General features: G+C 43.8%; 1 protein-coding gene across 4 annotated transcripts in view; it reads left to right on the top strand.

Moving 5' to 3' along the window:
- LOC146631433 (calcium-dependent secretion activator 1-like) overlaps nt 1-27,901 on the top strand; it is a 342,226-nt gene that overhangs the window by 39,206 nt on the left and 275,119 nt on the right. For all 4 annotated transcript variants that reach the window (XM_085352951.1, XM_085352948.1, XM_085352949.1 and 1 more), the window contains exon 2: nt 18,986-19,099. In XM_085352951.1, coding sequence (XP_085209077.1) covers nt 18,986-19,099 — 114 coding nt within the window. The remainder of the gene's footprint in view (nt 1-18,985; nt 19,100-27,901) is intronic.

The raw sequence follows: 27,901 nt of genomic DNA, 5'->3' as shown, positions 1-27,901 counted from the left end.
CTTTCAACACCATCAGGCCGACCCTCCTGGGTGATAAGTTAGCAGCGATGCAGGTGGATGCTTCTCTGGTGTCCTGGATTGTTGATTACCTGACAGGAAGACCACAATATGTACGTCTCCCACAGTGTGTGTCTGACAAGGTGATCAGCAACACAGGGGCACCACAGGGGACTGTCCTCTCCCCCTTCCTCTTCACCCTCTACACCTGATGACTCTGCGGTGGTTGGATGCATCAGCAGGGATGATGAGACAGAGTACCGGGCTGTGGTCGACTCCTTTGTCACGTGATGTGAGCAGAATCATCTGCAGCTCAACGTGGCAAAGACCAAGGAACTGATCGTGGACTTCAGGAAGACCAGGAAACACTTGACCCCTGTTTCAATTCAGGGGGTCAGTGTTGACATTGTGGAGGACTATAAATACCTTGGAGTACACATTGACAATAAACTGGACTGGGCTAAAAACACCACAGCACTTTACAGGAAGGGCCAGAGTCGTCTCTATTTTTTGAGGCGACTGAGGTCCTTCAGCATCTGCCAGAAAATGCTGAGGATTTTCTATGAGTCTGTTGTGGCCAGTGCGATCCTCTATGCTGTTGCATGCTGGGGGAGCAGGCTGAGGGTTGCAGATGCCAACAGACTTAATAAACTAATCCGTAAGGCCAGCAATGTTGTGGGGATGGAGCTGGACTCCCTCAAGGTGGTGTCGGAGAGGCGGATGCTGTCCAAGATAAAGACAATGTTGGATAACACCTCCCACCCACTCCATGACATGCTGGTCAGTCACAGGAGCACGTTCAGTGAGAGACTGAGATTACCGAAAAGCACCACTGAACGACACAGGAAATCATTCCTGCCTGTGGCCATCTCCCTGTACAACGCATCCACTTAACACACTGTTTGCTGCTACAACTACACATGTTTCTTTTCCAACTATTTATTTATGAGTGACTTATGTATGTATGTATGTATATATATGTATATATTGTACTATTCTTAGTTAGTGTATTGTCTGTCTTGTCTTAATGTTGGTTTAAAATGGAGCACTGTAACAAAAAATAATTTCCCCCAGGGATCAATAAAGTATTCTGATTCTGATTCTGATTCTGATGTACTTCTTGGCAAGTAAAATTTTACTTTGTTTTATGACCGCAGCCCTTGAGACTCGACTGACGCCACAAACCACCGTCAAACCTCTATTCAACGTACTGAAACCAGCACCAACCACTACTGCACTCCACGGCCGTACCACCGGAACACGGCCGTATCATAAACCAAACCTACGGACGTGTTTCGCTTCCGCGTTGCCAGTGTTCAACTGCACCGTGAGCCAGCATCTGCTTTTCCTTAAATCAACTTCTATTTCATAGCCGGCAAGAGCCAGGACTTTACCGACACCATAAACAACTTCAAAACCTCGACTTCAATGTACTGAACTAATGGCCGCGTCTTCAGAAGAAATTCTAATGTATTATTGCTACAGAAGCCAGTATTAGACAAAATTAAATGTGGAAGGTAAAGTGGCTGCAACTAGCTCAACGTAGTATCTTATTAGTTTCTCGGTAGAAGCAGTTTACTGCAACTAGCTCAACGTAGTGTCTTATTAGTTTCTCGGTAGAAGCAGTTTATTTAACACACTGGAATTCAGCCTCAACTTATGTTGTTAGTATCTCGCGCCAAAAACCAGACACCGACAAATTTACTGTGAAAATACGTGTAACTCAGTGAACAGATTAATTTGGAAAGCCCAATATGCACATTTGGTATTTATAATACAACAGGCTGTGCTTACCTTTTTATATTTGGACCGGTCCTCTGTTCACCTCGCCTCACGATCTCACCAAAGGCCAAATCTGCCCCTCCTCAGCACACCAAAGATCCGGGTCACACGGCACCAAGTTGTTGAAATCTCCCAATTTGAATCTTTGGGCTGAAGGAAGGACAATACTCGGTGTATTTATGCTCAATCAACAATCATTTATTTCCATACAATTCAACACTTAAGAGCATAAGGACCATCATGATGGGGAGACATGCCTGAAGAGGGTCGCAGCAGTCTCAAAATGGTGACGGGTTGCTCAGCTTTTTATAGTCTCTAGTGGCCCCCATCTAGTCGTAAAAGCCAAAACATCACATTCTTTCTCTGTTACAGCGCCTAAGTTATGACCTCGGCTCCCTGTCTTTCTCTGCTTTCTGTAAGGTGGGGGTGTGGAATGTGGTCTGTCTCTTCTATTATCGGCACAAGGTCCTCTGCACACAACATTCTCTTCATGATTCAGCAGTATGAAATGTCAAGAAACAGTGTAACACATTCAACAGTGTCGAGTAATACAGGTCAATCCAATAGATCTAATGATTTTCACACTCTTTTAGGTCAGAAGTATAATGCAAACTAAGTGTCACGGCCGGGCGGATCGCACACAGTAATTCGGCGTGCCCGTGTGGCGTGCTGGCTAGACCCAAGCGCGGCGAAGGCTAGCGGTGGGTTTGGAGCAGACACGCAGTTATTCTAGTAATGACCTGAGCACGAAGCGTGGCTTCGGAACGGTCGTTACAGACAGAGAGCGAGCGGAGCCGGGAAGAGGAAAAGGATTGAAAGGGGTTGTAACTCACAGTTGCTGGATCAGGCGGAGACTGATGTCGCAGAGTTTCGGAGCTCGTGACACGAGGATACTGATGTCTGAGCGGCGAACAGGTGGGTGGCGTCTCTCTTTTAACCCCGGCCCCGTGATCAGCTGATCACAGCCGATCACCGGCTGACACTAAGACTACATACTGATCACACACTCTATGTTAAAGGGTATAATATGATCTACAGCAGTATCATACTTCAACTACTTTTGATTACATATATAAGGTAACATATGATAACAGAATAATATCACAGAACCCTTATCGTAAGGGGAGCTACCAGTCCTGTGGACGAGCTACTTTCTATTTTAAATTCCCTGAATTTAAAATACTCTCTAGACCCAGTCTAGACCCAGCTGGGGAGCTACCCAGAGCTCTAAACCCACTTAACAAACAAACAAACAAACAAACAAACAAACAAAACAGTATATAAAATCAAAACAGATAAAATCAGAACAGTAGATAAAATCAGTAGTTAATGTAAGTTTTGAAATTTAAGCTTAACAAACAAACAAAACAGTATATAAAATCAAAACAGATAAAATCAGAAATAGATAAGATCAGTAGTTAGTGTAAGTTTTGAAATTTAAGCTTAAAAGTGTGGATTTGGTGCTTTATTCAAATGCAGCTGAGAACAGGTGAGTCTTCAACCTGGATTTAAATAAACTGAGTGTTTCAGCTGATCTGAGGCTTTCTGGGAGTTTGTTCCAGATATAAGGAGCATAAAAGCTGAATGCAGCTTCTCCGTGTCTGGTTCTGACTCTGGGAACTGATAAAAGACCGGATCCAGATGACCTGAGGGATCTGGATGGTTCATACTGGGTCAGGAGGTCACTGATGTATTTTGGTCCTAAACCATTCAGAGCTTTATAGGCCAGCATCAGAACTTTAAAGTCTATCCTCTGACGGACAGGCAGCCAGTGTAAAGACCTCAGAGCTGGACTGATGTGGTCCACTTTTTTGGTCTTAGTGAGGACTCGAGCAGCAGAGTTCTGAATGAGCTGTAGTTGTCTGACTGATTTTTTAGGTAGACCTGTAAAGATGCTGTTACAGTAATCAAGCCTACTAAAAATGAATGCATGGACTAGTTTTTCCAGGTCCTGTTGAGACATCAGATCTTTTATCCTTGAAATATTCTTGAGGTGATAGTAAGCTGACTTTGTTATTGTCCTAATGTGTTTTTCTAAGTTTAGGTCTGCATCCATCACGACACCCAAATTTCTCGCCTGGTTTGTGGTTTTTAGATGTATAGATTGAAGTTCTCTGGTGACCTGTAATCGTTTTTCTTTGGCGCCAAAGACTATTACTTCAGTTTTGTTTACTAGGGTCTAATATATATACCCTTACTAGGGTATATATATTAGACTTAATAGTCACTATATACAGTAATTGACTTCTATTCCTTTTACATCAAATTAAAACTTTGGGTGTCAGATAATTATTTATTAAAAGCTAGACATTTTAAATGAGAATAAGAAAGAAAAGTATGTCTTTGTGCCCCCTTTTCCCTGTTAATGCCCTATCGGCCCCCCTGGCTAAACTTTGCTAGATCCGCCCCTGCACAGTTACCAGCGTCAGCTACGTAGAAAAAGATCCTGGTGTAGAAAGTAATATTAAATAAATTCTAACAACAGCTTATCAAGCTTAAACGTGCTGCTGTTGTTTATCCACTGGTTTCCTCTTTCTGGTGCAAAGTGGGCCAAAAACAAACAAGAGAGACGGACTCGCGACAGAAAAGCCGATCAGCTGATCATTAAGCAGTTTCATGATTGAAGTAGCAGCAAGAAGAGGCAGTCGCTTGTTAAGCTTAACGCAGGAATGCTTTACAAACATTCAGAGATGGACTTACACACTTGCTTTACTTCTCTCGGGGATAACTTTGTCGGAGATGAAATGCCGGGTTGCTAGCGAAGCTCCACATGCTATCCAGACCACCGACAGGTCCCGCATGCCACAGCCGCTCTATCACGTGATGCATACTGCTCCGACGTGCTAACGTTCTGAGGCGAGTTACGGCCTGTTGCAAGTTTTGTGAGGTGCTTTCGTGATATTTAATGGATCGGATTACATTTTTTATTTTTCTCCGATATCCGATCCAGTAATTTAGGTCAGTATCGGGCCGATACCGATACGTAATATCGGATCGGTCCATCTCTAGTGGCATCTGACTAGGATGCCTCCTGGACTCCTCCTAGGTGAGGTATTTCAGGGGTGTCCTACTGGGAGGAGGGCCCAGTCAGACCCAGGACTCACTGTAGGTGTCCTGTAGGTGTAGTGCACAACACCCTCATTTGATACTCTCCCTGAATGCTCCTCCCCATAGAACCCTCCCTGCATAACTATAGACCAAGTGAGGAGAGAACTGAGGAGGCAACGGCCCAGGAACACAGCAGGCCCAGACGGGGTGTGTTCACAGCTGCTGAAAACAGCTGCTTATCCAACAATAATTGCGACAGACACATTTCAGTAGCATTGCACCCTTGCAGAAAATAAAAAAGTAGCACCACCTGGAGGCTCTCCTAAGGGTTAAAGGGGTTGAGCAAATTATTGTGATTACCTTTAAAGAATGTCATGCATTTGCTAACAAAGTCTCCAGATTTCATGGAAACGACTGCAATTGGATAAATTAACAATTATAAATAGAAATATTTTAACACTTATGTAATATTCCTTACCGATTTTGGATTCCTGAAGTCTTTAACTATAATCCCTAGTGATGTGCGAATCATGAATGAATCGTTCAATACTTGAAAATCACTTTACTGACTCGTGAATCATGATTCACAAGCCCTACTGACTCATTCACTGACTCAACCCTGTTGCTGTTAGAAAACTCATTTCGTTAGTAGAAATGTATCTAGCTTATAATTAAAATTGTGTGGAAAAAAACAACAGCCAGTTTCTTAACAAAAACATTTCTGCTCTGAACTGGAAGAAAAAAACCCTGAGTAGAAGCTCACATCAAGACAACAGCTCCTCGGTTCACAGTAGCATCGCTCTGCTAACATGCTAACAGCACATTGGGGTTACTCCACGTTAACCCTCGTAGCATGAACGAATCACTCACGCACTCACTCACCCCCTCCCTACTGGCTCACTGCTTCTTCTTCTTCTTCTTGTTTGGCAACCAGTGTTAAGGAGCATTTACTAATAAAATAAAATAAAAAATAAATAAATGTTCCCTTAAGAAATCTTAATTTTTTGGCTCTTTTTTGCTCTATAAAAATAGTTGTTTTTCTTTTTTAATCACTTATCTTAGCATTACACTTAAACCCCCACGGATCGCCATTTGGCTTTTTCTACCTTTAAAACCCGGAGAGCAGCCAAATGGCTTTTAGCTAGGCTTTAGCTTCAGCCAAGTGGAAGCTAAATTGGCTAGTCATTCATATGTAAATTGGGTCGTTATCTGGGAATTCTGGAGGGAGGGGAGTGGGGGTGTGTGATTGAGGGCGTGGGGAGCTGCTAAAAGCTGTGCACTTCCTTTTGTGTTTCATCTTGATGCATTCTCAATCATCCAGGGAAATAAATCTCCAAAAGTCACCAACTTGGAGTGTTTCAGTTTGCCATCTTAGGGAGAAATCAACACACATGGGTGTATGTCCTTTGTTGCTGAGATTTATTGATAAAAACAGTACAAAAAACCAACCATTTGTACACATATTTACAAATGGCCTGCTGAGTGGTGCATGGAGCATGTTCATTGGTTCATGGACCTCCCTGAACTAATGGCATTTATTGCAATTGTGATCTTGCGGGGGGTTTACAGGGTTCCATCTGTAAATGACTGCTGGTCAGCAAACCTGGGAAACCCACAGATAATTGGAACTATGGCACGAAACCGCTTCCAAAACATCATGCAACACCTACGCTTTGATGACAAGTCCACCCGCTGTGATCGAGCAAAGACTGACAAGTTTGCTGCAATTTCCAGTGTGTGGGGATCATTTGTCACCAACTGCATCACGTGCTACAACCCTGGTCTACATATCACCGTTGATGAACAGCTTTTCCCATCAAAGACTCGGTGCTGTTTCCTGCAGTATATTGCAAGTAAACCTGACAAGTTTGGGATCAAGTTTTGGGTGGCTTGCGACCTAAAATCCAAGTACATTTGCAATGTCTTCCCATATCTTGGCAAGGACCCCAATCGTCCCACTGGGGAGAGACTTTCTGAAAATGTAGTAATGAGGCTGATGGAACCATTCCTAGACAAGGGCAGAAATGTTACCACGGACAATTTTTTCACATCGCTTTCACTTGCACAAAAACTTCTTAGACGGAAAACCACCATCCTCGGCACAGTCAACAGGATTCGCAGGGAAATTCCTCAATCCACTAGACAGACAGATCGCAATGAATTCACCACTCAGGTATGTTACAGGTCTTTTGTGGTTCTATGTTTATGTGTTTCATTGTGTGTAAAAGGGCTATGGAAATAGCAATTTATCTTATTTCTTAGGTGTTTTCAACCTCTGCTGCCACGCTGACGGCGTATGCGGCCAAACGGAAGAAGACAGTCTATATTCTTAGCAGCATGCACAGCGTGGTTCAGACTGATAACACCACCAAAAGGAAGCCAAACACTGTCTCCCTTTACAACAAAACAAAGTGTGGCGTGGATGTGATGGACCAGATGGTTCGGGAGTACACTGTCCGCAAAGGAACACGGCGCTGGCCAGTCGCCGTGTTTTATAACATGATTGACATGGCAGCACTGAATGCACATGTGCTGTATCAAGCATGCACCGGGACGAAGGAAAGACGGGTGGACTTCCTGGTGGCGCTTGCAACAGAGTTGGCTCGCTCTCATGTAGCTGGGAAGAAGGCAAGAAAAGAACAGTTGCTTCGGACACAACCCTCCACACCTAGCCCTGGAAAAAGAGCCACGTGTCAGGTCAAACACAACTGCAAGAACAATCATGCCACTGTGCGATGTGTTCACTGCAAAAGATACACATGTGGTAAATGCAGACTACAGATACCATGGCAGTGCCAGGATTGTGAGTGATTGCTGAAAATGTTGAATTGTACTCACTCACTTTTTATTATTATTTGTAAATATGTGTACAAATGGTTGGTTTTTTGTACTGTTTTTATCAATAAATCTCAGCAACAAAGGACATACACCCATGTGTGTTGATTTCTCCCTAAGATGGCAAACTGAAACACTCCAAGTTGGTGACTTTTGGAGATTTATTTCCCTGGATGATTGAGAATGCATCAAGATGAAACACAAAAGGAAGTGCACAGCTTTTAGCAGCTCCCCCACGGCCTCAATCACACACCCCCACTCCCTCCCTCCAGAATTCCCAGATAACGACCCAATTTACATGTGAATGACTAGCCAATTTAGCTTCCACTTGGCTGAAGCTAAAGCCTAGCTAAAAGCCTACCAGCCATTTGGCTGCTCTCGGGTTTTATAGGTAGAAAGGTAGAAGCCTGGGGGATGGTAGTGTTAGGATTTATATGAAAAGGGAAACAAATTAAGTTTGAGTGAAAAGGTACATTTTTTGCACTCTCTGGGTAACTGACTCAGTGACTCAAATAACTCAAAAAACCTTATTCATTTTGGTGAGTGACTCATTCAAACTCGATTCAGTAAAAAGAATCGAATTTACCTTCACTAATAATCCCCACCAAAGGTGTGGTATTCTCCTTTGTGATGCTTTGCCTACCTTTGCTCTCTTTCCTTTTTGTGTTTGTTTGTGGGTCTTTCACACTTTTTTTTCAAATACAGCTTGATTAGGGTAAGATCAGGGTCCCAGGACCATAACAACCTTTAGCAATTACAAGCGCAGCCGTTGAGCTTGGATAATCAATTCGTTGCTTCAACTGGCTATCTTTTTAAAAATAGATTTTTCTGCCATTTTTCCCAAAGTCTCTATTGGTGTACAGATTCTTGATGGGAATCTGAAGTTCAGAGATTAGAATAACCAAATTTGTGGGTGCTCCACACCAACTGTGCAGAAATAAAATATAAATACCAAACAGGAGAAATGTATACAAACAAGAGGGAAATATACAAAACAAGACAAAGGCACACAATAGAAAAGGCACGCATTTAAGGATAGGTTGCAAAGTGCTTGGACGTAGTGCAAAAGAATTTGTCTTAGAGTCCATGTGTGAGTGGCCTGACTGATGGGGTTACTCAGACCATGGCTCAGATTGTTTGGTGGGGTGTGGTGAGAGTGTTTGTTCAAATGATCCAGGGGAAGAAGCCATTTGTGAGTCTGGAGGCATGGGACCTGATTGCCCTGAGGCGCCAACGGGAGGGCAGTGGGTCAAAGTGATTGAAGAGTTTCTCCACTGCTGTTTTTGCAGAATTGTTTTTTGTTGCATAAGCTTGTGCCAAACATGTACATTTGTCCATCACCAATAGGATGTAAATAGTCATGGGTTCAAGTCTCAAGATACACGAAGTCTAAGGTTAAAAAGACAGGTAGTTGTGATGATGGTCATGAGACTCTGGTGGTTTTCTCTTCAGGCATGAATTACAAAGTTCCACAAAACTTTGAAGTTGAGATGAAGAGGAGCTAATCTCTGCCACTGACTTTCCTGTAAGGAAAGCACTTTTTAAAGCACTTTTAAAAACAGTCACAGGACTGATGAAAGGGCTGTACAATAACACCAAACATAAAAAGAAACACAGGCCAGAGGGTACAGAACATAAAAGAGCTGTAGAAATGAAACAATAAAAGAGTACATTAAAAGTAAGATCACAGTCATCTCCTGGTCAAAGGCCAAGTAGTAAAAGAGTGTTTTTAAACAAAATTCAAAACAGCAGGTGAAGGAGCCTACCTATCCTCAGATATGCTGTACATGAGTGTCAAATGAAGGGTCATTGTAACTGGTCAGCTAGGAAAGAATTTCTGCCCATCCTTCTCTATCTGATCCCAGATCTGCTAAGTGTTGGATGGTGTTGGAGCCATGGGTGGCCACACAGTCTGAAGTGTAGAGGGAGTAGAGCAGTGGCGAGAGGACACATCCTGTGGTGCTCCTGTGTTGATGGTGATACTGTTAGAGACGCATCTACCCACCCTCACCACCTGAGTTCTGCCAGTGAGGAAGTCCAACACCCATGCACACAGACGGCTGTTAAGTCCCAGATCCCTGAGCTTTGTGAACAGTCTGCAGGGCACTATTGTGTTAAACGCTGAACTGTAATCAACAAACAGCATTCGCACATAGTTACCCTGTTTCTTGTCCACGTGGCTGAGGGTGGTGTGCAGGACGTGGGCGATGGCCTCCTCAGTGGATCTGTTGGGTCGGTAGGCGAACTGCAGAGGATCTGTGGTGTCTGGGATGGAGGAGGAGATGATGTTCTTCAGCAGCCTCTCAAACACCTTCATTACTACCGAGGTCAGTGCAACTGGCCGGTAATCGTTCAGGGATGAGGGTTTGCTGTTCTTGGGCACAGGGATGATGGTGGATCTTTTGAAGCATGTGGGGACCACAGACTTCGCCAGGGACTCGTTGAAGATGTAAGTGAACACACCTGCTAGCTGGTCAGCACAGCAGCGCAGCAGACGGCCGGTGATGCCGTCTGGCCCCGCCGCTTTCCTTGTGTTCACTCTCCTCAATGATGCTCGGACGTCATGCTCCGCGAGGCTGGTCACCGGTTTCTCGCTGATGGCGTCACTGTCGTCGGTAGTCAGGCGGTAGATAGCATTAGCCGCCTGGCTAACCTCGAAACGGGCGTAGAACTGATTCAGCTCGTTGGTGAATGCAGAGTCGGCATTGATCGGCGCAGTGTCCCTGGCTTTGTAGTCCGTAATGGTGCGTAGTCCGTGCCACATACTCCGTGTGTCGCCCTGGTGGAAGCATCTCTCACTGCACGCCTCACGCCGTATGAGGCCTCTTTGTAGGCGCTCATATTGCCAGTGGCGAGACCCGGGTTGTGGGTGGCGGTCCTGGCGTTCACTGCAGTGCGGATCGATCTGTCCATCCACGGTTTCTGGTTTGGGAATGTGATGACTCTCGCAGTGGGTATAATCTCCTCCGCTAGCATTTTGACGAAGCATACTACTACTTCCATAAACCATTGATGTTGACTGCGCATGCTCTGAACATGTCCCAGTCGACGTCGTTGAGTACGTCCTGTAGCGTAGCTTCTGATTGGGCAGATCACCGTTTCACCTCCTTTGTGGTTACTTCTTCCCTCTGTATGTTTTGTTTATACTGGGGAATGAGGAAGATGGCGTTGTGGTCAGACTTCCCAAAAGCCGGGTGTGAGACAGCTTTGTAGCCCTGCTTGTATGGCGTGTAGCAGTGATCCAAAATTCGATCCCCTCTCGTTGGACACGAGACATGCTGGTAAAAGTTTGGCATGACTTGTCTGAGGTTCGCTTTGTTAAAGTCTCCTGCTACAATGAGGGCTGCGCCCGGGTCCTTGTTTTGAAGCGAGCTCAGCACATCATGTAATTCGGACAAAGCCATACCTGTGTCCGCTTGGGGTGGGATGTAGACCGCCGTGGCGATGACCGAGGTGAACTCACGGGGCAGATACAAAGGGCGGCACTTAATGCTCAGGAACTCCAGATGTGGCGAGCAGCCGCTGGAGAGAGTAGAAATGCTCCTGGCATCACACCACTTTCTGTTTATCATGAAACACACTCCTCCACCTTTGGTTTTGTTCGACTCTGCAAAAAATAAGTAAAAAACAAGAAAAGTGGATAGTCGGAGCGGAGCGGTCAGGAAGGCGTCTGGACGTGGCCGTGCCATCTTTGTTCTTTATGCATCTTTGCGCCATCCCTTCCTCTAACCGTGCTCCAATGCACGCTATCCACCCATCCGAGCTGAAAGACATCCAGAGTGACAAGCGAGTGTGTGGAACATTTATTCAGCCATGTCTCTGTAAGGCATGTAGCTACACTGCCAGTACTCCCACTATAGTTTAGTCAGGACCGTTTGCTTTTCCATCTGACATTTCCCATAGTAACAGATGGTTTGTACCATTTTTTTTAACGCTCCCAACGCTTTACTCCAGTTTTGCAGTCCCAAGTGGTGCAGAGAACAACAACTGAGTTATTTTAAAGTTTTAAAATGCCCAAAGAGCAAAAAATTAAATACAATTGGGCAACCATAGTCAAAAAGTTGATACTTAACAATGTACCAAGGAACTACCAATAGAAACACTTAAAAACATTAAAAAGCACAGTGGAGCTGCTATAATGTAGCTGATATTTTTTTTTACCACTCACACGGTGCACATGGCAAAAAACAAACAAAGTACTGTAATTTGTCATGGTCCCTGTGCCTCCCCGGCCAGCCCAGTGTGGCCACAAGTGTTTGTTGTTTTTCTCTCGCTCTCTCTCTCCTACCTGTCTGCCTGGGCGGAGCTCTGATTGGGCTCCTGCCCTTGGCCCACGCACCTGCAGCTGATCTCGAGCGAATTGCAGTTCTCTGGCTCTTAAGGCTGGGGCTCTGAGCTATTCGTCGCTGGAATATTGAGTAACTCTCGTTAGTATTGCCTGGCTTCCTTGCGATTCTACTGTTCCCGTGTTTGCCTTCGACTTACCCTCGTCTGTGTAAACAGGTTTACCTGGATCAGCCCTTTTGTGACCCCTGGACCCCGTGAGTAGGAGAGTGAGCTGAGCTGCTTGTGTGGAGACTGTTTGGACAGGGAGCAGAGCGAGTGCGAAGAAGTGTCTCCCCAGCCTATTGATCCCCGGGACCCTGGTGTTTCCCCCCTCCCTTCACGTGTATATAGCGCACCAGTGTGATTAATAAAGTGTCGTTGAACTGTGCTACCTCAGTCTGCGCCTGAGTCCGTTCCACCCCCGTGACAGTAATTAGTACTATAAGCAGAAGATTTTGCCAAATTTCCAGGAAAACCCCGTCAGGTGTTGCGTTTTCAGTTTCACCCCAGATCTTTTTATTCCTCAGGCCTCCAGAGGCGACACCGGAACTCAGTAGTTATTTCACAAAACCTTTATTCATCTTCAGTTACGCATGCACCTTCTAGAAGGGGAGATGTACAGGGCTCTCTGCAGATCTCAACTTCTTTGTCTGTTACAACCAGTTTTATAGAAGCAAACCCTGCATCATAAAACCCACATGGTGTGTTGTAAACCCAAAACACTGTGTTTGTGTATGTATGTGTGAGCACGTGAGTGCCTGCGTATGCGCATACCTGTGTGTGCGTATGTGTGCGTGTGAGTGTGTGTGTCGTAACAGTTAAAGCACTGTGTGTGTGTCTCTGTATATGTGACTTCCTGCTGGTCATAAAAAGTTCATCTCCCCTCACCCAAGCTACACCAAACTCCTCTACAAAACATGGTTACCAGGTCACAAGCACTGAGACCCCCACTCTACTTCCATTTGGCAGTTTCCACTGGGCCATTGGCCTCTTGTTGTCTTACTTTTACAGCTAAGCATGTGGAGGGTCTCCTGCAAACTTGTGACAGTTGTGACAGTTATGAGCCTTTATTACATTCAGGGACAAAGGTAACAGACTTCTCCTCTCTTTCCTATCTGTTCCATACAGTCCTAGCATCCTCCAACTGTAGCTTCCTGTCTCCTTTTATGACAGGCAGACCTCCATTGTCAATAAATTCCTCTCCCTCAACACAATTACACACACTCTCAGGGCTACAGCTAAACCAAACTAAAACACAGACATTCACAAATCCTTTCCTATTCCTCTGATATACAGCTGGACCCCCTCATCTAAGCAAATTTAAGCACATTATATTCTAATAATTGTTTTCTTGTACTCACACAGAGGGCCCGGTGGCGCCAGTGTCCGGCAGCCTCGCCTCTGTCAGTGCGCCCCAGGGCAGCTGTGGCTACAACGTAGCTTGCCATTGCCAGTGTGTGAATGTGTGTGTGAATGGGCGAATGACTGAATGTAGAGTAAAGCGCTATACAAATCGATTTACCATTTACCATTTAAAAAGACACAAAAAAAGAAGCGAATAAGGTCATGTTATGCCACAGTTTTGTATACCTCATTGCCTCAAATTGGGTGAATGTGATCAGAAAACTATCTGTGTATTGTTGGCGAGTTGAGTTCCCTGCATTAAATATACCTTCACAGGCTCTCAGAAGTCAAACATATGTACAATGTGATATGATCAGGATGTTTTTCTGTTTGTGCCAGGTGTAATAATACAAACATGTGCCATGGAACAAGTATTAGGAAGACTTTGGAATCAACAAGCAGAAAAAACATTTGAACTTTCTCTGTATCATAAGTGGCATATATTTAAGGCGTGGGTTTAATAAATGCTAAATGAACTGGCTCTTATATAGCACTTCTTCTGCTCTACCTGAGCAGTCTATCAAAGCCCTTCATCCATTCACACTGTCACCTTTTTTAATGCTTAAGTGCTTTCTGTCTAACATTCACACTCTGGTGAAGAACAAATTGGGGTTGGTACTTGGCATACATGATTTTCTCATACATCAAAAGGGAAGTAAGATAATTAGTGCTTATTATTTTTAAGATTTGTTGGCTAAACCAAAGATTGGAGTAAGATGTGAATGCTTGTCTTTGGTGTGAGTGTCAATGATTCAGCTATCTACTCTATTCATTTTCATGCTGGATATTTCTAGCACATATATAGGGGAGTTTTTTATGCCAGAATTCAGTATTACTTCCCACATGGAGACTGTACAAGCTTGCTGATTTGGTGTCTTCCTTTCCTTTCCCCAGTAATTTCGTCAGTAGGTTTGGAAGGAAAAATAGTTGCACAAAAATCATTGATGTAACACTAAATTAGTCGCTCTCTATGCAGAAAGGCAATTCTGTACAATTCTGCACAGTATGCGTTTACATGTCTGCCTGATGTCATATCTCAAAATATCTGTGTATCAGTGTAAAGCTGCTGGAACTATGAAAGACTAAACTATAGTCTGTGCATTGGCTGCTTACAACTATCTGACCTCTTATTTAACAGTATCTTATCATGCACTACTGTCTTAAGGATAAGACACAGCTGGTTTTACTGTAATTCGTATGAACTTTGACCCCTAATAAGGAAGCTGTAATCGCATACTGCTTCCTCTGCCGCAGTGACCATGGTAACCGTTACCAAGGGAGTAGACTATGGAATTTTCCAGCACAGACAGAGCCTCTTATTGGTCTTTTCATTGGAGTGGTCATATCTCAGGCAGAAACAGGAGAAATTATGACCATATTTCAAATCTGGCCATATAATGAATTGCCATTACTGATCTTTAATTGTCATCTAACTCTTCACAAGATACAGTAGAATGAGTTTTTGAGAAATATTAATAGAAATTTCAAATTTGCTGGCTTGTAGGCATACAATGTCAAGCAATTCAAGTTTAAATAAACACTTTAAACAAGGCTACTGAGAGCTATGGGAAATTTTAGGTACCACTGGGCACTTATAGAAGATTCTAGAAGATTTGTAGAAGTATTATTAATATTTAATGTCAACAATGCTGCCTTTCTTTTCTTGTTCTCATCATGTCTGTGTTTGTGGAGATTTAAACATAGACTTATTCAAACAACAGTACATACAAAGTACAGCCTGGGACGGTGTCCAATCAATTCTTCTTAATGACATCAGTGCTGATTTACCCATTTTTGCAGGTTTCTTAGATCCAATCTGCCAAACTGCTCATCTCACAGAAGACAAAAGGGAAGAACCCTGTATCTCTTCTTCACTGATTCTCCACCTTCTGCTACTGGATGTCACATCTTCTGAGATGACATCTAAACATCCAATCACATTATTAACATCTAATCACCTGACCACTTTATCATCGTTTCGCTATCTATCTGACTTACATGATTTACCACAAAGTTAAAACTCTATAATCACTTAAGAAAAATTCTATCACATATGGATATAATTCGTTTCATGTTCCATTCAGTTTATGTAATTCTACCTCAATTACATTTGTCTTTAGCACATTCTCACATGAACATTCATTCTAACATAATTACTTTCTAATTCAAATACAGAGGAATAATTTTTTTTTACTTTTTAAAACTCTGTGTTTGTCAGTCACCATTTATTCAATGCAATTTCCTTTTATTAATCATTATATTTAAATAGTCAGACATTCAGTGGCTCCTGTGTGTCGCTTTCACCCCCACTCTGCACCACACACACCTACACACCAAGGTCAGACTCTGCACAGGCTCTCATATTGCATAGATTGTCATGATCCTGGGTCTTTTTGACCCAGCGTTTTGTGTTTTCTGTTATTGTGATTTTGATTCTGTTCTTCCTCTGTTTAGTGTTTATTCGGTTCTGCCCATGTATTCCTGTGTTAAGTCCGTGTTTCTTAGTCCGTGTCCTTGCATGTGTAAGTTCCTGTTTTATTGTGAAGGTCTCTGTCTTATGTCAGTGTGTTCTGTTTACGTTTCCCCTGCCTCGTCAGCTGTGATGTCTTCCAGGTGTGTTCCCCTCCTGTTTCCCATCCCCTGATTCCTGGCGTGTGTATTTATAGTGTGTGTTACCTCGGCCTTGTTGCTGGTTCGTCTGTGTTATTTGGTGTTTTCGTGTCTGTGAATCTCCTGCTGTCTTCCTGTGAGTTCTCCCCGCAAAGTACTCTCATTTGTGTTCTGGGCCCTATTTCAGGAAGCCGGTTTAGAAAACTCAGAGTGAAAAACGATACTCAGGGTTGAGTAACCCCGAACTGTCCAACTCGGAATATTCGGTTTCAGAAAGGCTGATAACAATTAGTTCAGTCAACGCGGAGTTGCTTTAACCCCAAGTTAAACGTGCGCACGAGGATACATAAAGCCCTGATTAGTGGAGCACAGATTAAGCGAGTCACCATGGAGACGGAGGGAAAGAAGGCGCGGTCAATGTATCTTACAGCGCTTGAGGCTGAAATTCTGATGGCAGCATATGCCGATAACATGCAAATTCCGCGGAAAAAAAGTAACACAGGCTCAGCTGCAAAAGAAAGGGAGCATGCATGGCAAAACATAGCCGACAGAGTCAATGCGTGAGTGTTAATTTAAACATTGATCTAGAGATTTCCACCCATTTAACACGTTATTTTATTATATTTTATTTTTTATTTCATACATTTGATTTTGTGATGTGATGTGAGCGCAGGTGCAACCCAACAGGCCCCAAACGTTCCTGGCAGCAAGTAAAAATGAAATATAAAAATATAGTCCAAACAGGTAAGGTGTAATTGTATTATGAGCCATAGTGCTTGGTCTGTTTGTCCGATGTAAATCAATTGCAGTTAGAGGCTACATTAATTTCCCCTCTGTAAGCACTTATTGAAATTATCTGAGCACATTACAAGTACATATTTGCTTACTCTGTATGCTCAAATGTGACCCGTTATAGCCAACAGAAAAAAAGCGGAGGCCCGAAAAACAGGTGGGGGTCCTCCACCACCACCACTCACAGAGGCTGAGCAGTTGGCTTCCACATTTGTGATAATGTTGGCAGCATCACATATGATCTTCACAGTGCAGAGAACACAAATTAGCATCCATTACTATAATGAAATAATTTGTTAGTTTGAAATGCTACAGGGAACTATGTACCTGTACATTAATGCTGTGGAAAGACTTCCTGTTCACATAGTCTCCTTCATTTACTGAAGGAGCAATGATTGGAATGTGAGTGCCATCTATACAGCCAATCACGCCTGGGAACCGTGAATATAAATGTAAGATTTAAGTAGTAGTTCAAGTATCACCACATCATGGATTAAGTTTCGTTCATCCTGATACCTGCAATTTTGTGGCATCCCTCTTTGATAAATCTTGTGGGTCTATGACCGGGGAACACCACAGACGAGTACAGGAGACGTTTCAGTGCAACTGTAACATTCCTGACTGCCCGACAGACGGTAGCCTTGGAAACGTGCTCAGCGTCACCAATATTATACAGAAAGCTCCCGTTTGCAAAAAACCGAAGTGCAATACAAATAATATGTACAGAACTGAGAGAATGTCCGCGATGTGTCACATGAGCAATATTAGGCCTGAGGATGTTATTCAAATAAATTATAGATTGTGCTGAAAAACGGTAACGTTCACACAGGAAATCATCAGGAAATGATAAAATGTCCAAACTCGCTCTAATCACTCTCTCCCGGCGGAGAGCTCTGCGGAGAATTTGGGCTTCAACATCTACTGGCTCTTCAAGGAAGGAGCACGCCATGTCTGACACTTCCTACAGTCAGGTTTCCGACAAAGAGGCGGAGAAGGTCAGGGTTAGTTGAAGTAAACCTGCTAGGGGGCAGGTTAGCTTCATGGAGTGTGTCGTCATAGTAACTCACTCAGAATTAATCTAAACTCGCTTTGTGAAACCGAAAACCCAGAGTTTCCGTTAACTCAGGGTATACTTACTCATAGTTTGCACTAAACTGGCTTCCTGAAATAGGGCCCTGGTTTTGTGATTTAAGTTCTAGTTTTCCCAGTTTAGAGTATTTTCAGTTCTGTTCTCGCCACCTTTTCTTTTGTGTTGTACTTCATCCCTTTGATTAATAAAGCTCGCTCACTACTACGCAGTCTGCATCTTGGGTCCATTTATATTCACACACGGCCTGCCTCGGCACCCCGTGACATAGATAATATTTTCTTATCTATTATACGTGTTAAACTTACACCTATTCATTTTTAGTATACATGATTATATTCTGATTAGAATGAAGGATAATTAACTATCAGCAAAATCACATATGAATTATGGTTCTGTCTTCAACCATTAATACTCCTTCCTTCATTTAAAATCATGTTTGCTTGGATTGGCAACAGCATTATTAAATGCTTCATTATTAGCAAATAGGGGAAAGCTCTGTTTCAGCACTGTAATTATTTTCAATCACATAAGGCTGGATGTTGAGATCTTTTACCTCCTCTCAGCTGTGAGGACAAAGACAGTGGGGGACTTTAGTTTCTCTAAACCTCACATCACCTGACAAACCACGACCTGGATCTTGTTTCAGGGACTCTTATGTATTTTTGTATCTAAGCAGTGACAAACTTTTTTGATGATAGTTTGTCTGGTTTAGTGTAAAGCGTGCGCCTACCTTTGTGTACCAGAAGGATGACAAGGTTGTTGCCCTTGTTCTTACTGATAATCCAAAAATGAAATTATATCATATCTTCCTTGGAACTGGAAAAACTATTTTTAGTTGTATAGAAAATTAATTTCTAGCAGACATTGTTTCTTGATTTGGAAAAAGTCTTCCATTTTACTCTATTTTGACAGTATTTTGGTAGCATGTTTAGTGTCATAGAAGCTGGAGTTTTTTTCAGTATGCTGTTGACTGTAGCAACCAATTCAAGTTTAATCATAAGGTTTAGTTTATCTGCAATTGATACGTTGTAAAATTGTGTGCTTTTTCACTAACAACAACAACATCCTATTATTTCTTTTGTTTATTAATGTCTTCCACAGATCAGTAAGCAGCAGCTACAGACAGTAAAGGAGCGTTTCCAGGCGTTTCTTAATGGAGAAACTCAGATTGTAGCTGATGAGGCCTTCATCAATGCTGTACAGAGCTACTATGAGGTAAGTTGCCCTGTTTGATTTAGATTAGTTGGCTTGAAAAAAATATTTAATGTAATTATGCATCAACTGAATCATTCCAATAGTGTGCTTATGAAAACTGCTGTGTCTGAGAGGCCACACTCCACCTTTTGTAGCTGACCTCTTGTCTTCTTGTTGAAGAAAAAACATTCACATATATTTCAGTTAATTAGTCAATTATGTTACATAATATTTTCTCTTCACTTTTTCCTCTTTATAACTGTGTGCCAATTACAATATACTCAATTTAACTTTTTTTTAAAATTTTTTATAAATCATACATGTTAAAGTCAGTGATTCTTTTAGATTTGTGGCTACTTAGTGTCACACACACACACACACTTTTTCAATCCCACTATTCTTGACATCTGAGCCGTCTTCCCATATTTGAGAATATTATGTTATTCATCCTGGAACATGACTCTGACACCCACTACCTCGTCATCACTTGTTCTGTTCCTCATGGAGCCTAAGGGTGTAGCACTTAAGGTGTAGCATCAGTGGCATCTACAGTTGATGAAATAATTATTTGATCCCGTGGTGAATTTGTAAGTTTGCTCGCTTAGACAGAAATGAGCAGTCTTTCATTTTTATGGTAGTTTCATTTTAACAGAGAGAGACAGAATAACAAAAACCAAGAAAAACACCCGACATTATATAAAATTTCTGAACTGATTTGCATGCACTGAGTGATAAAAGTATTTGACCCCTTAAATTCTGGCTCCCATAGAATGATTCTGTGTCCATATGACACAGATTACAATCAGTTGATCAATTACAGATTATTCTCATGTGTATAAAACATACCTGTCCACAGAATCAATTTCTTTCATTCCAACCTCTCCACAACTATGGGAAAGATCTATGAGCTGTGAAAGAACAGCGGGGGCAAGATGGTATACCTGCACAAGGCCAGTATGGGTTACAAAACCACTGGAATCTTGGTGAGAAGGTGATAACTGTTATTCATTGCAGTTATGGAATAAATTTAATATGAACATAAATCACGCTCGCCCCTCTGTGAATAGCTACCTTATCATGGTGGAAGGGTTTGTGTGTCCCAGAGATCGCAGGGGCTATGTTGTTTTGAGGCTTTTGCCCCCTGATAGGGTCTCTCATGGCAAATTGGTCCTGGGTCAGGGACCAGGCAATGAGCGATTCAAAAGAACTCTATGAGTTTACAATTAAGGGAACAGTTCACCCTGCCTGGGATAGGGTTACCAGGGCCCTGCTCTGGAGGAAGGCCCAGGGAGGGTCCCCGAGGGCAGGCTTTTGGTGGCCAGTCCTTAGTCCATGGAGTGCTGGGCACAGCACGAAAAAAGGATATATGGCCATCCTCCTGTATGCCCACCACCCGCAGGAGGCACTGTAGAGGTCGGGTGCAATGTGTGCCGGGCAGCAGCAAGGAGCAGAGGCCCTGGCGGAGTGATCCCCGGCTACCAAGACTAGCAACTGGGACATGGAATGTCACCTCTCGGGTGGGAAAGGAGCCTGAGTTATTGCGTGAGGTTGAGAGGTACTGGCTAGATATAGTCGGGCTCACCTCAATGCACGGCTTGACATCTGGAACCAGGGTGGGGTGAGTATCCTAGTATCCCCTCTGCTTGATCCCTATGCGTTGAGATTTCTCCCAGTAGATGAGAGGGTTTGTTCCATGCGCTTTCAGGTTGTTTAATGGGTATTGACTGACGTCTATGCTTGTGCGCCGAACAATGGTTCAGAGTACCCAGCTTTCCTTGAATACCCTTGGCAGGGTACTTACATGTGCTCCACCTGGGGACTCTGTTGTCCTGCTTGGAGACTTCAACAATCATGTGGGTAACAACAGTGAGACCTGGAGGGGTTTGATTGGGAGGAACAGCGTCCCAGATCTGAACCTGAGTGGTGTTTTATTATTGGACTTCAGTGCAAATCACAGTTTGTCCATAACAAACACTATGTTCAAACATAAGAGTGTCCATAAATGCATGTGGGAATAAGACGCCCTACATCATAGGTCGATGATCGATTCATATCACCAGACCTGCGGCCATATGTTCTGGACACTCGGTTAAAGAGAGGGCCTGAGCTGTAGACTGATCACCACCTGGTGGTGAGTGGTATCAGGTGGCAGGGGAGAATGCTGAGCAAACGTAAACCTAAACGTATAGTGAGGGTGAGCTTGGAATGCCTAGCAGAGGCCCTGGTCCCAGAGATCTTCAAAGCACACCTCCGACAGAGCTTGGACAGCATTCTGAGAAAGACTGGTGATAGCCAGTCAGAACGGACCATGTTCAGCACCCCCATTGCCGAAGCCACTGTACTGAGCTGTAGCCACAAGGTGGTTGACGCTTGCCATGGTGGTATTCCCCGAACCAAGTGGTGAACACCAGAAGTGAGGGGAGCTACCCGGCTGAAGAAGGAGTATTGTCAGGCTTGGTTAGCAGTGGCTGAAGTAAAAACTCAGGTGTGGGAGGAGTTTGGAGAGGCTATAGAAAAAGACTTTTGGACTGCCTTGAAGAGATTTTGGCAAACCGTCAGGAAACTGATGAGGGGAAAGCGGTGTTCTACCTGCACTGTGGGTGGAGCGCTGCTAACGTTTAATGAGAACATTGTTGAGCAGTGGAAGGAATACTTCAAGAACATGCTTAAGCCCATTAGCACGTCTTCCGTGGATTAAGCAGAGTCAGGGAATGAGGGGGACGACTTCTCTATCTCCAGGGGTAATGTCACTGAGGCATTTAAACAACTCCTTGGTGGCAGGACCCCTTGGGTGGTTGAGGTTCACCTTGAGTTCCTGAAGGCTCTGGATGTTGTAGGGCTGTCTTGGTTAAACACTCCTCTACAATGTTGCGTGGAAATCAGGGGCGGTATCTCTGGATTAGTACATCAGAGTGTTGGTTCCCATCGTTAAGAAGGGGGATGAGGATGTGTTCCAACTGTAGGGGGATCACACACCTCAGCCTCCCTGGGACAGTCTATGCTAGGTGCTGGAAAGGAGAGTCCGTCCATTAGTTGAACCTCAGATACAGGAGGAACAATGCGGTTTCTGCCCTGGTCGTGGACCACTGGATCAGCTCTTTACCAGCTCAAGTATACTTGAGGGTGCATGGGAGTTTGCCCAACCAGTCTACCTTTGTTTTGTGGAGCTGGGGAAGGCATTCAACCGTGTCCCTCGGAGTGTCCAGTGAGAGGTTCTTTGGGAGCATAGGGTATCTGGCCCATTGTTACAGGCCATTTGATCCCTATACAACCATTGCAAGAGCCTGGTCTGTATAGCTGGCCAGAAGTCAGACTTGTTGATGGTTGGTGATGGACTTCGCCGGGGCTGCCCCTTTGTTACCAATTCTGCTTGTAATTTTTATGGACAGAATGTCTAGGCATAGCCAAGTGGCAGAAGGCTTTTGCTTGGGTGGTGTCAGAATCTCATCTCTGCTTTTCGTAGATGAAGTGGTTCTGTTGGCTTCTTCGAGTGAAGGCCTCTACCTCGCACTGAAATGGTTTGTGGCCGAGTGTGAAGCGGTGGGAATGAGAATCAGCACCTCCAAATCTGAGGCCACGGTCTTGAGCCAAAAGAGTAGGGTGCTCACTCTCGGTCAGGGATGAGTTCCTGCCCTAAGTGGAGGAGTTTAAGTGTCATGGGGTCTTGTTCACGAGTGACGGGAGAAGGGAACGAGAGATCGATAGATGGATTGCCACTGCGGCTTCAGTGACACCTGAGCTACAGTGGGGTGGCTGTAGCTCAGGTGGCAGAGCAGGTCAGCCGCTAATCAGAAGGTCGGTGGTTCAATCCCAGGCTGCCTCCTGGCTGCATGCCAAATATCCTTGGGCAAGATACTAACCCCATGTTTGCCTACAGGTGGTGGTCAGAGGGCCCGGTGGCGCCAGTGTCCGGCAGCCTCGCCTCTGTCAGTGCGCCCCAGGGCAGCTGTGGCTACAATGTAGCTGCCATCACCAGTGTGTGAATGTGTGTGTGAATGGGTGAATGACTGAATGTAGTGTGAAGCGCTTTGGGGTCCTTAGGGACTAGAAAAGCGCTATACAAATGCAGGCCATTTACCATTTACCATACAAACGCTGTACAGGTCCGTCGTGGTGAAGAGAGAGCTGAGTGTAAAAGCTAAGCTCTGAATTTACCGGTTGACCTTGAGGTTGAGGTGGTTCAGGTGTTCCCAACAAGCTGGAGGAGAGAAGGAGGTCTGGGCTTCTCTGCTTAGGCTGCTGCCCCCGTGACCCAGCCCTGGATAAGCTGAAGAAAATGGGTGGATGGGTCATATTCGGTCTGAAGCTCCATGCAAGATCTGGCCTCATGGGGTGAGGCTGATTATGACAAAGGTAGTGGATTAGCACAAAACTGCATGAGAGGAGCTTGCTGAATGCAGCTGGGACCACAGTCACCAATAACACTACTGGTAACACACTAGGCCATAATAAATGGACTGGTTCTTATAAAGTGCTTTTCTTTATACAATTTGCCCCATTCACCCATTCATACCCATCCATCCATCCATTCGCTTCCGCTTATCCTTTTTCAGGGTCGCGGGGGGCGCTGGAGCCTATCCCAGCTGTCATAGGGCGAGAGGCAGGGTACACCCTGGACAGGTCGCCAGTCTGTCGCAGGGCCAACATACAGGGACAGACAACCATTCGCACTCACTTTCATTCGCACATTCACACCTAGTGACAATTTGGATTATCCAATTAACCTATCCCCACTAAGTGCATGTCTTTGGACGGTGGGAGGAAGCCGGAGTACCCGGAGGGAACCCACGCAAACACGGGGAGAACATGCAAACTCCACACAGAAAGACCCCGGCCTGATGTTGGAATTGAACTCAGGACCTTCTTGCTGTGCGGCAACAGTGCTAACCACCGTGCCACCGTGCTGCCCTCCATTCATACCCATTCACAGAAATACTTTTTTTCTATGCTCTTTGTATGTAAGTGCTTTCTATCTAACATACACACATCCATACTCCAATGGATGCATCAGAGAGCAACTTGTGGTTAGTATCTTACCCAAGGATGTTTGGCATGCAGATTGCTATTGCCCTGTGGGATACAGGCTGCCCTGTATATCTGTCAAAGCCCCATTATAGCCACTGTAATGGTTGCTTCACTCGCCGCCGCAACATTTTCCCCACAGTCACTTGAATATATACTTGCCATTAAAGCACAGGAAGTCTCTAGATCCTTGTGAGGTGGATCAGTGAATCAGGAGGTAGAGCAGGTAACCTACTGCTTGGAAGGTTGGTGGCTTGATCCTCGTCTGTCCCAGTCTGCATGCCGAGGTTCTAAGAAGGATTGCAAGAGTTGCTACTCCACCTGTGTGGTTTAAGGATTTTGGTAAGGTGTTGAGTGATTAGTGAGATACTTGGTTACAAGTTGAACAGCCACAAGGAGTAACACCCTCCATGGAGAAGGAGACTTGAGGCCAAAATCAAGGTAGCATGGAGATGCAGAAAGGTGCAATAAAAAGTAAGCAAGCTGTCCACACCTGAGCCCTTGGAAAAACAAAACTCATAGCTTTGGGCAGCGCGCTTGAAGAGGCACAGCAGAGAGATAGAAGGCAGATTAAACCAGCTGTTCTCCACAAAATCAGCATCTTGTTGATTTCAGTTGTGTACATCCACAAAGAGTAGCAGGTCAGCGGATCACAGCCTGTAAATTAAAAAATCTACTGGAACTCTCAACAGAAATTATTGTGTAATTTTTCTCCATGCTGAGCTATTACAACTGATTTTAGTGTTCACCCACTGGCTGAATCCCACTTTAACCTCTGCCTCTAAACAGAAAAATGAGTAGGGACAAGTCACCCTCAGGCAACAGAAAATAGAGCTTCTTCAAAAACTTACCTGATTCATGCTGAGTAACCTTATTACAATTAAAGTTAGGAATACAAACTACTAATACTATTTTATTATTGCATTAATAGGGCACAAGGTTCAGTTCAGCTATGCATGAAGATAGATGGTCTTTAAGGAGCTACTTTTACTTTCTGACTCTGAGCACATTTCAGAGCTGGTACTTTTTAACTTTTACTTCAGTAAAGAAGTTAATCAGTAACTTTTACTGGAGTATTTTTTAACACTAGTATCTCTACTTCTACTTAAGTACTTTTTTTAAGTTAAGTACTTTTGCCACCTTTGCCAGTGCTGAGAGGACACATTTCCAAGAGCAAACACACTTGTTCTGTGCTGAGAGTGGTCGCGATGCAGAGTTTGGGGTCATCCTGTGATCTCGTAAGAACTACCTGCACTGCTTTAGTAACTGGAACACAAGTGAAGAGAATTGTAACATCAAATGAGACCATTGTTTAATCTGCCTCCATAATAACATCTCTCACCTTCTCAACAAAATCCAGCGTGTTGTGGATGTTGTGTTTTCAGTTGCCTACCACAAGTCAAGTAAGCAATCTACATAAAAAAGGGAAATACCATCTCTGAATCGAGGAGGTGACTTAAGGGTATATCTTTCACAATCTTACAATCCTGTGATTGCAGCCCTTCCCCAACTCTCTTTGAATGATGCTCATGGTCATTCATTAAGCATTACAAGCGTATCATTCATTAATGTAGGGGAAACCTGCATTCAGCCGAGACTGAAGAAGTCACTTGGATAAGTGACAAAGCGTTTTTCCCACTGAAAACACTATGTCCGGATGAACAGAATCACCTTTTTTAGATTAGCACTGTGAGGAAATCAACATACACACAGAAAGGGGAAGCATCAAAGCAAGAGTGAGTGAGCATAAGCTAACATTAATGGTGTGATCTAACTAGCTACCAAGCATAAATACACTGATCAGTGTGCTGCCCTGACATTGGTGTTAGCTGACATTGGTGTTAGCTGGGATATTTGACGTATATTCAGTCCACATCAACAGTGTCTCCTCACTCAGTTTGTCCCACTGTTGGCAGTAAAAGAGGACTGTTTGTTCATCTCTGAGCCCTCACTTTGAACTACACCACTGTCACTCAGGGACATCAGTACATCACTTTAAATCACACTAAACCAAAATCTAGCTCAGCACCTTCATGCTGATTTACATGCTGTGAATTAAAGGTTGCGGCTCTTGGTATATTTGTGAAAATATCAGTGTCCACATTTTTGAATATTTTGTTCCTCAAATGTAAATTTCAAAAACAAGTGTGTTTAAAAAAATTTAAGTGAAAATTTGAAAATACAAGTACATTTTTTTTCTACACATCCTTACTTTTTATTCTACTAGCTCTCACATTTTGCAACATATATACCTGCATACATTTTAGCTGTCATAGTCTATGTTAGCTAACTAGGTATCTAGCCTAAATAATCTTATTATTTCTAACCTTTGTTTTTCAATTCTAACTGGGCTATTTGACTGACGTTCAAGGCAGAGTTTCCTCACCCCATCCACCTCCTCCAGCTTATCCAGGGAACACTGAGGCGTTCTAGACCAGGAGAGTGATGTAATCTCTTCATTTTTACATTCAGCTCGCTCTTTACTTTGATAGACTGGATGTGGCCCCATTTCGTCTGTGAATCTCTTGCTCCTTTCTCCCCTCACTCATGACTAAGACCCCAACATATCTAAACTCCTCCATTTGGAGCGACTCAACTCATCTCTGGAGTTGAGTGGGCATTCCACCCTTTTCCAGCTGATGACCATGGCCTGGACACTCAAGTGCGAACAACTCAAGAGTGAACTGGAGGCCACCAATTGATGAAGCCAAGAGAACCACATTTTCTGTAAAAAGCAGAAATGAAATAGGTAGGCTGACGACTGTGTAGAGTGTGTAGTCACCCTATAGTTGGAGCACACCCTCTAGTTCCCCTTCCTACTGATGGGAACAACCATCCCAGTCTGCCAATACAAAGGCACCAGAGGTCCATGCAATGTTGTAGAGATATGTCATCCAAGCGTACAACATCCAGAGGCAAACCTCGTCCACCACAGACTATGTCATCAAGCAGTTGCTTAACTACCTCAGTGACCTCACACCTAGTAAGTTGTCCCCCTTGTCCCCAAACTCTTCCTCTACAGAAGGCATGTCATTGGGATTAAGGAGCACCTGAAAATATTCTTTCCACCACTCAACTATATCCTCAGCTGAGGTCACCAGTACCTCACTCCTACTATCCTACTATACACCTTGTGAGTAGAGCACCACTTTCCGCTACAGAGTTGCCCGATTGGTTTGACAGATTCACTTTAAGGCAAACCAAAAGTATTGTTCCAAAAGTCATGTCTTCTATGATGTGTTTCTTATGTTGGTTATCAATAACTGCTGTAATACTATTGTCACAGCGAGTGGGATGAGCCGTTTGGGGGAAAAATAAAGGAGGATCCAAATGCAGACACCCACTGATATGTGAAGGTGGTTTATTGAAAATATAAAGCATGGGGTGAACAATGACAGAACGGAACAAAAGCTAAACTATACTGGGGAAAAAACTAAACTACAAAACTGCAAACCTGAACATGAAGGAAAGTAGATGAGGGTAGATGATGGTTGATAGCAGGGAAAACACACAGTAGATACACAGTAGATTCACAGACGGACCAGCGACTACAACATAAGAAGACACGACTTAAATACACACAGAAGAACATGGGGAGATTACACACAGGTGGGGAACACAGCTGGAAGAGATTGACAAGACGAGACAAGGGAGGCAAAACTGAATACACTCACATAAGACACGGACTTTCACAATAAAACAGGAAACAAGAAACCATTACACAAAGACGCAGACTAGACACAGAACTAAACCTACACTAAACATGAGACACAACCTAAGAACTAATCTCTTAACAAGCAT

This window comes from Diplotaxodon limnothrissa, linkage group LG5 (assembly GCF_057381915.1).
Source record: "Diplotaxodon limnothrissa isolate DT_005_m linkage group LG5, D_limnothrissa_male_GT1.1, whole genome shotgun sequence".
NCBI lineage: Eukaryota > Metazoa > Chordata > Actinopteri > Cichliformes > Cichlidae > Diplotaxodon > Diplotaxodon limnothrissa.
Note: the sequence above shows the minus strand (reverse complement) of the source record. Positions and strands in the feature narration are given on the sequence as shown.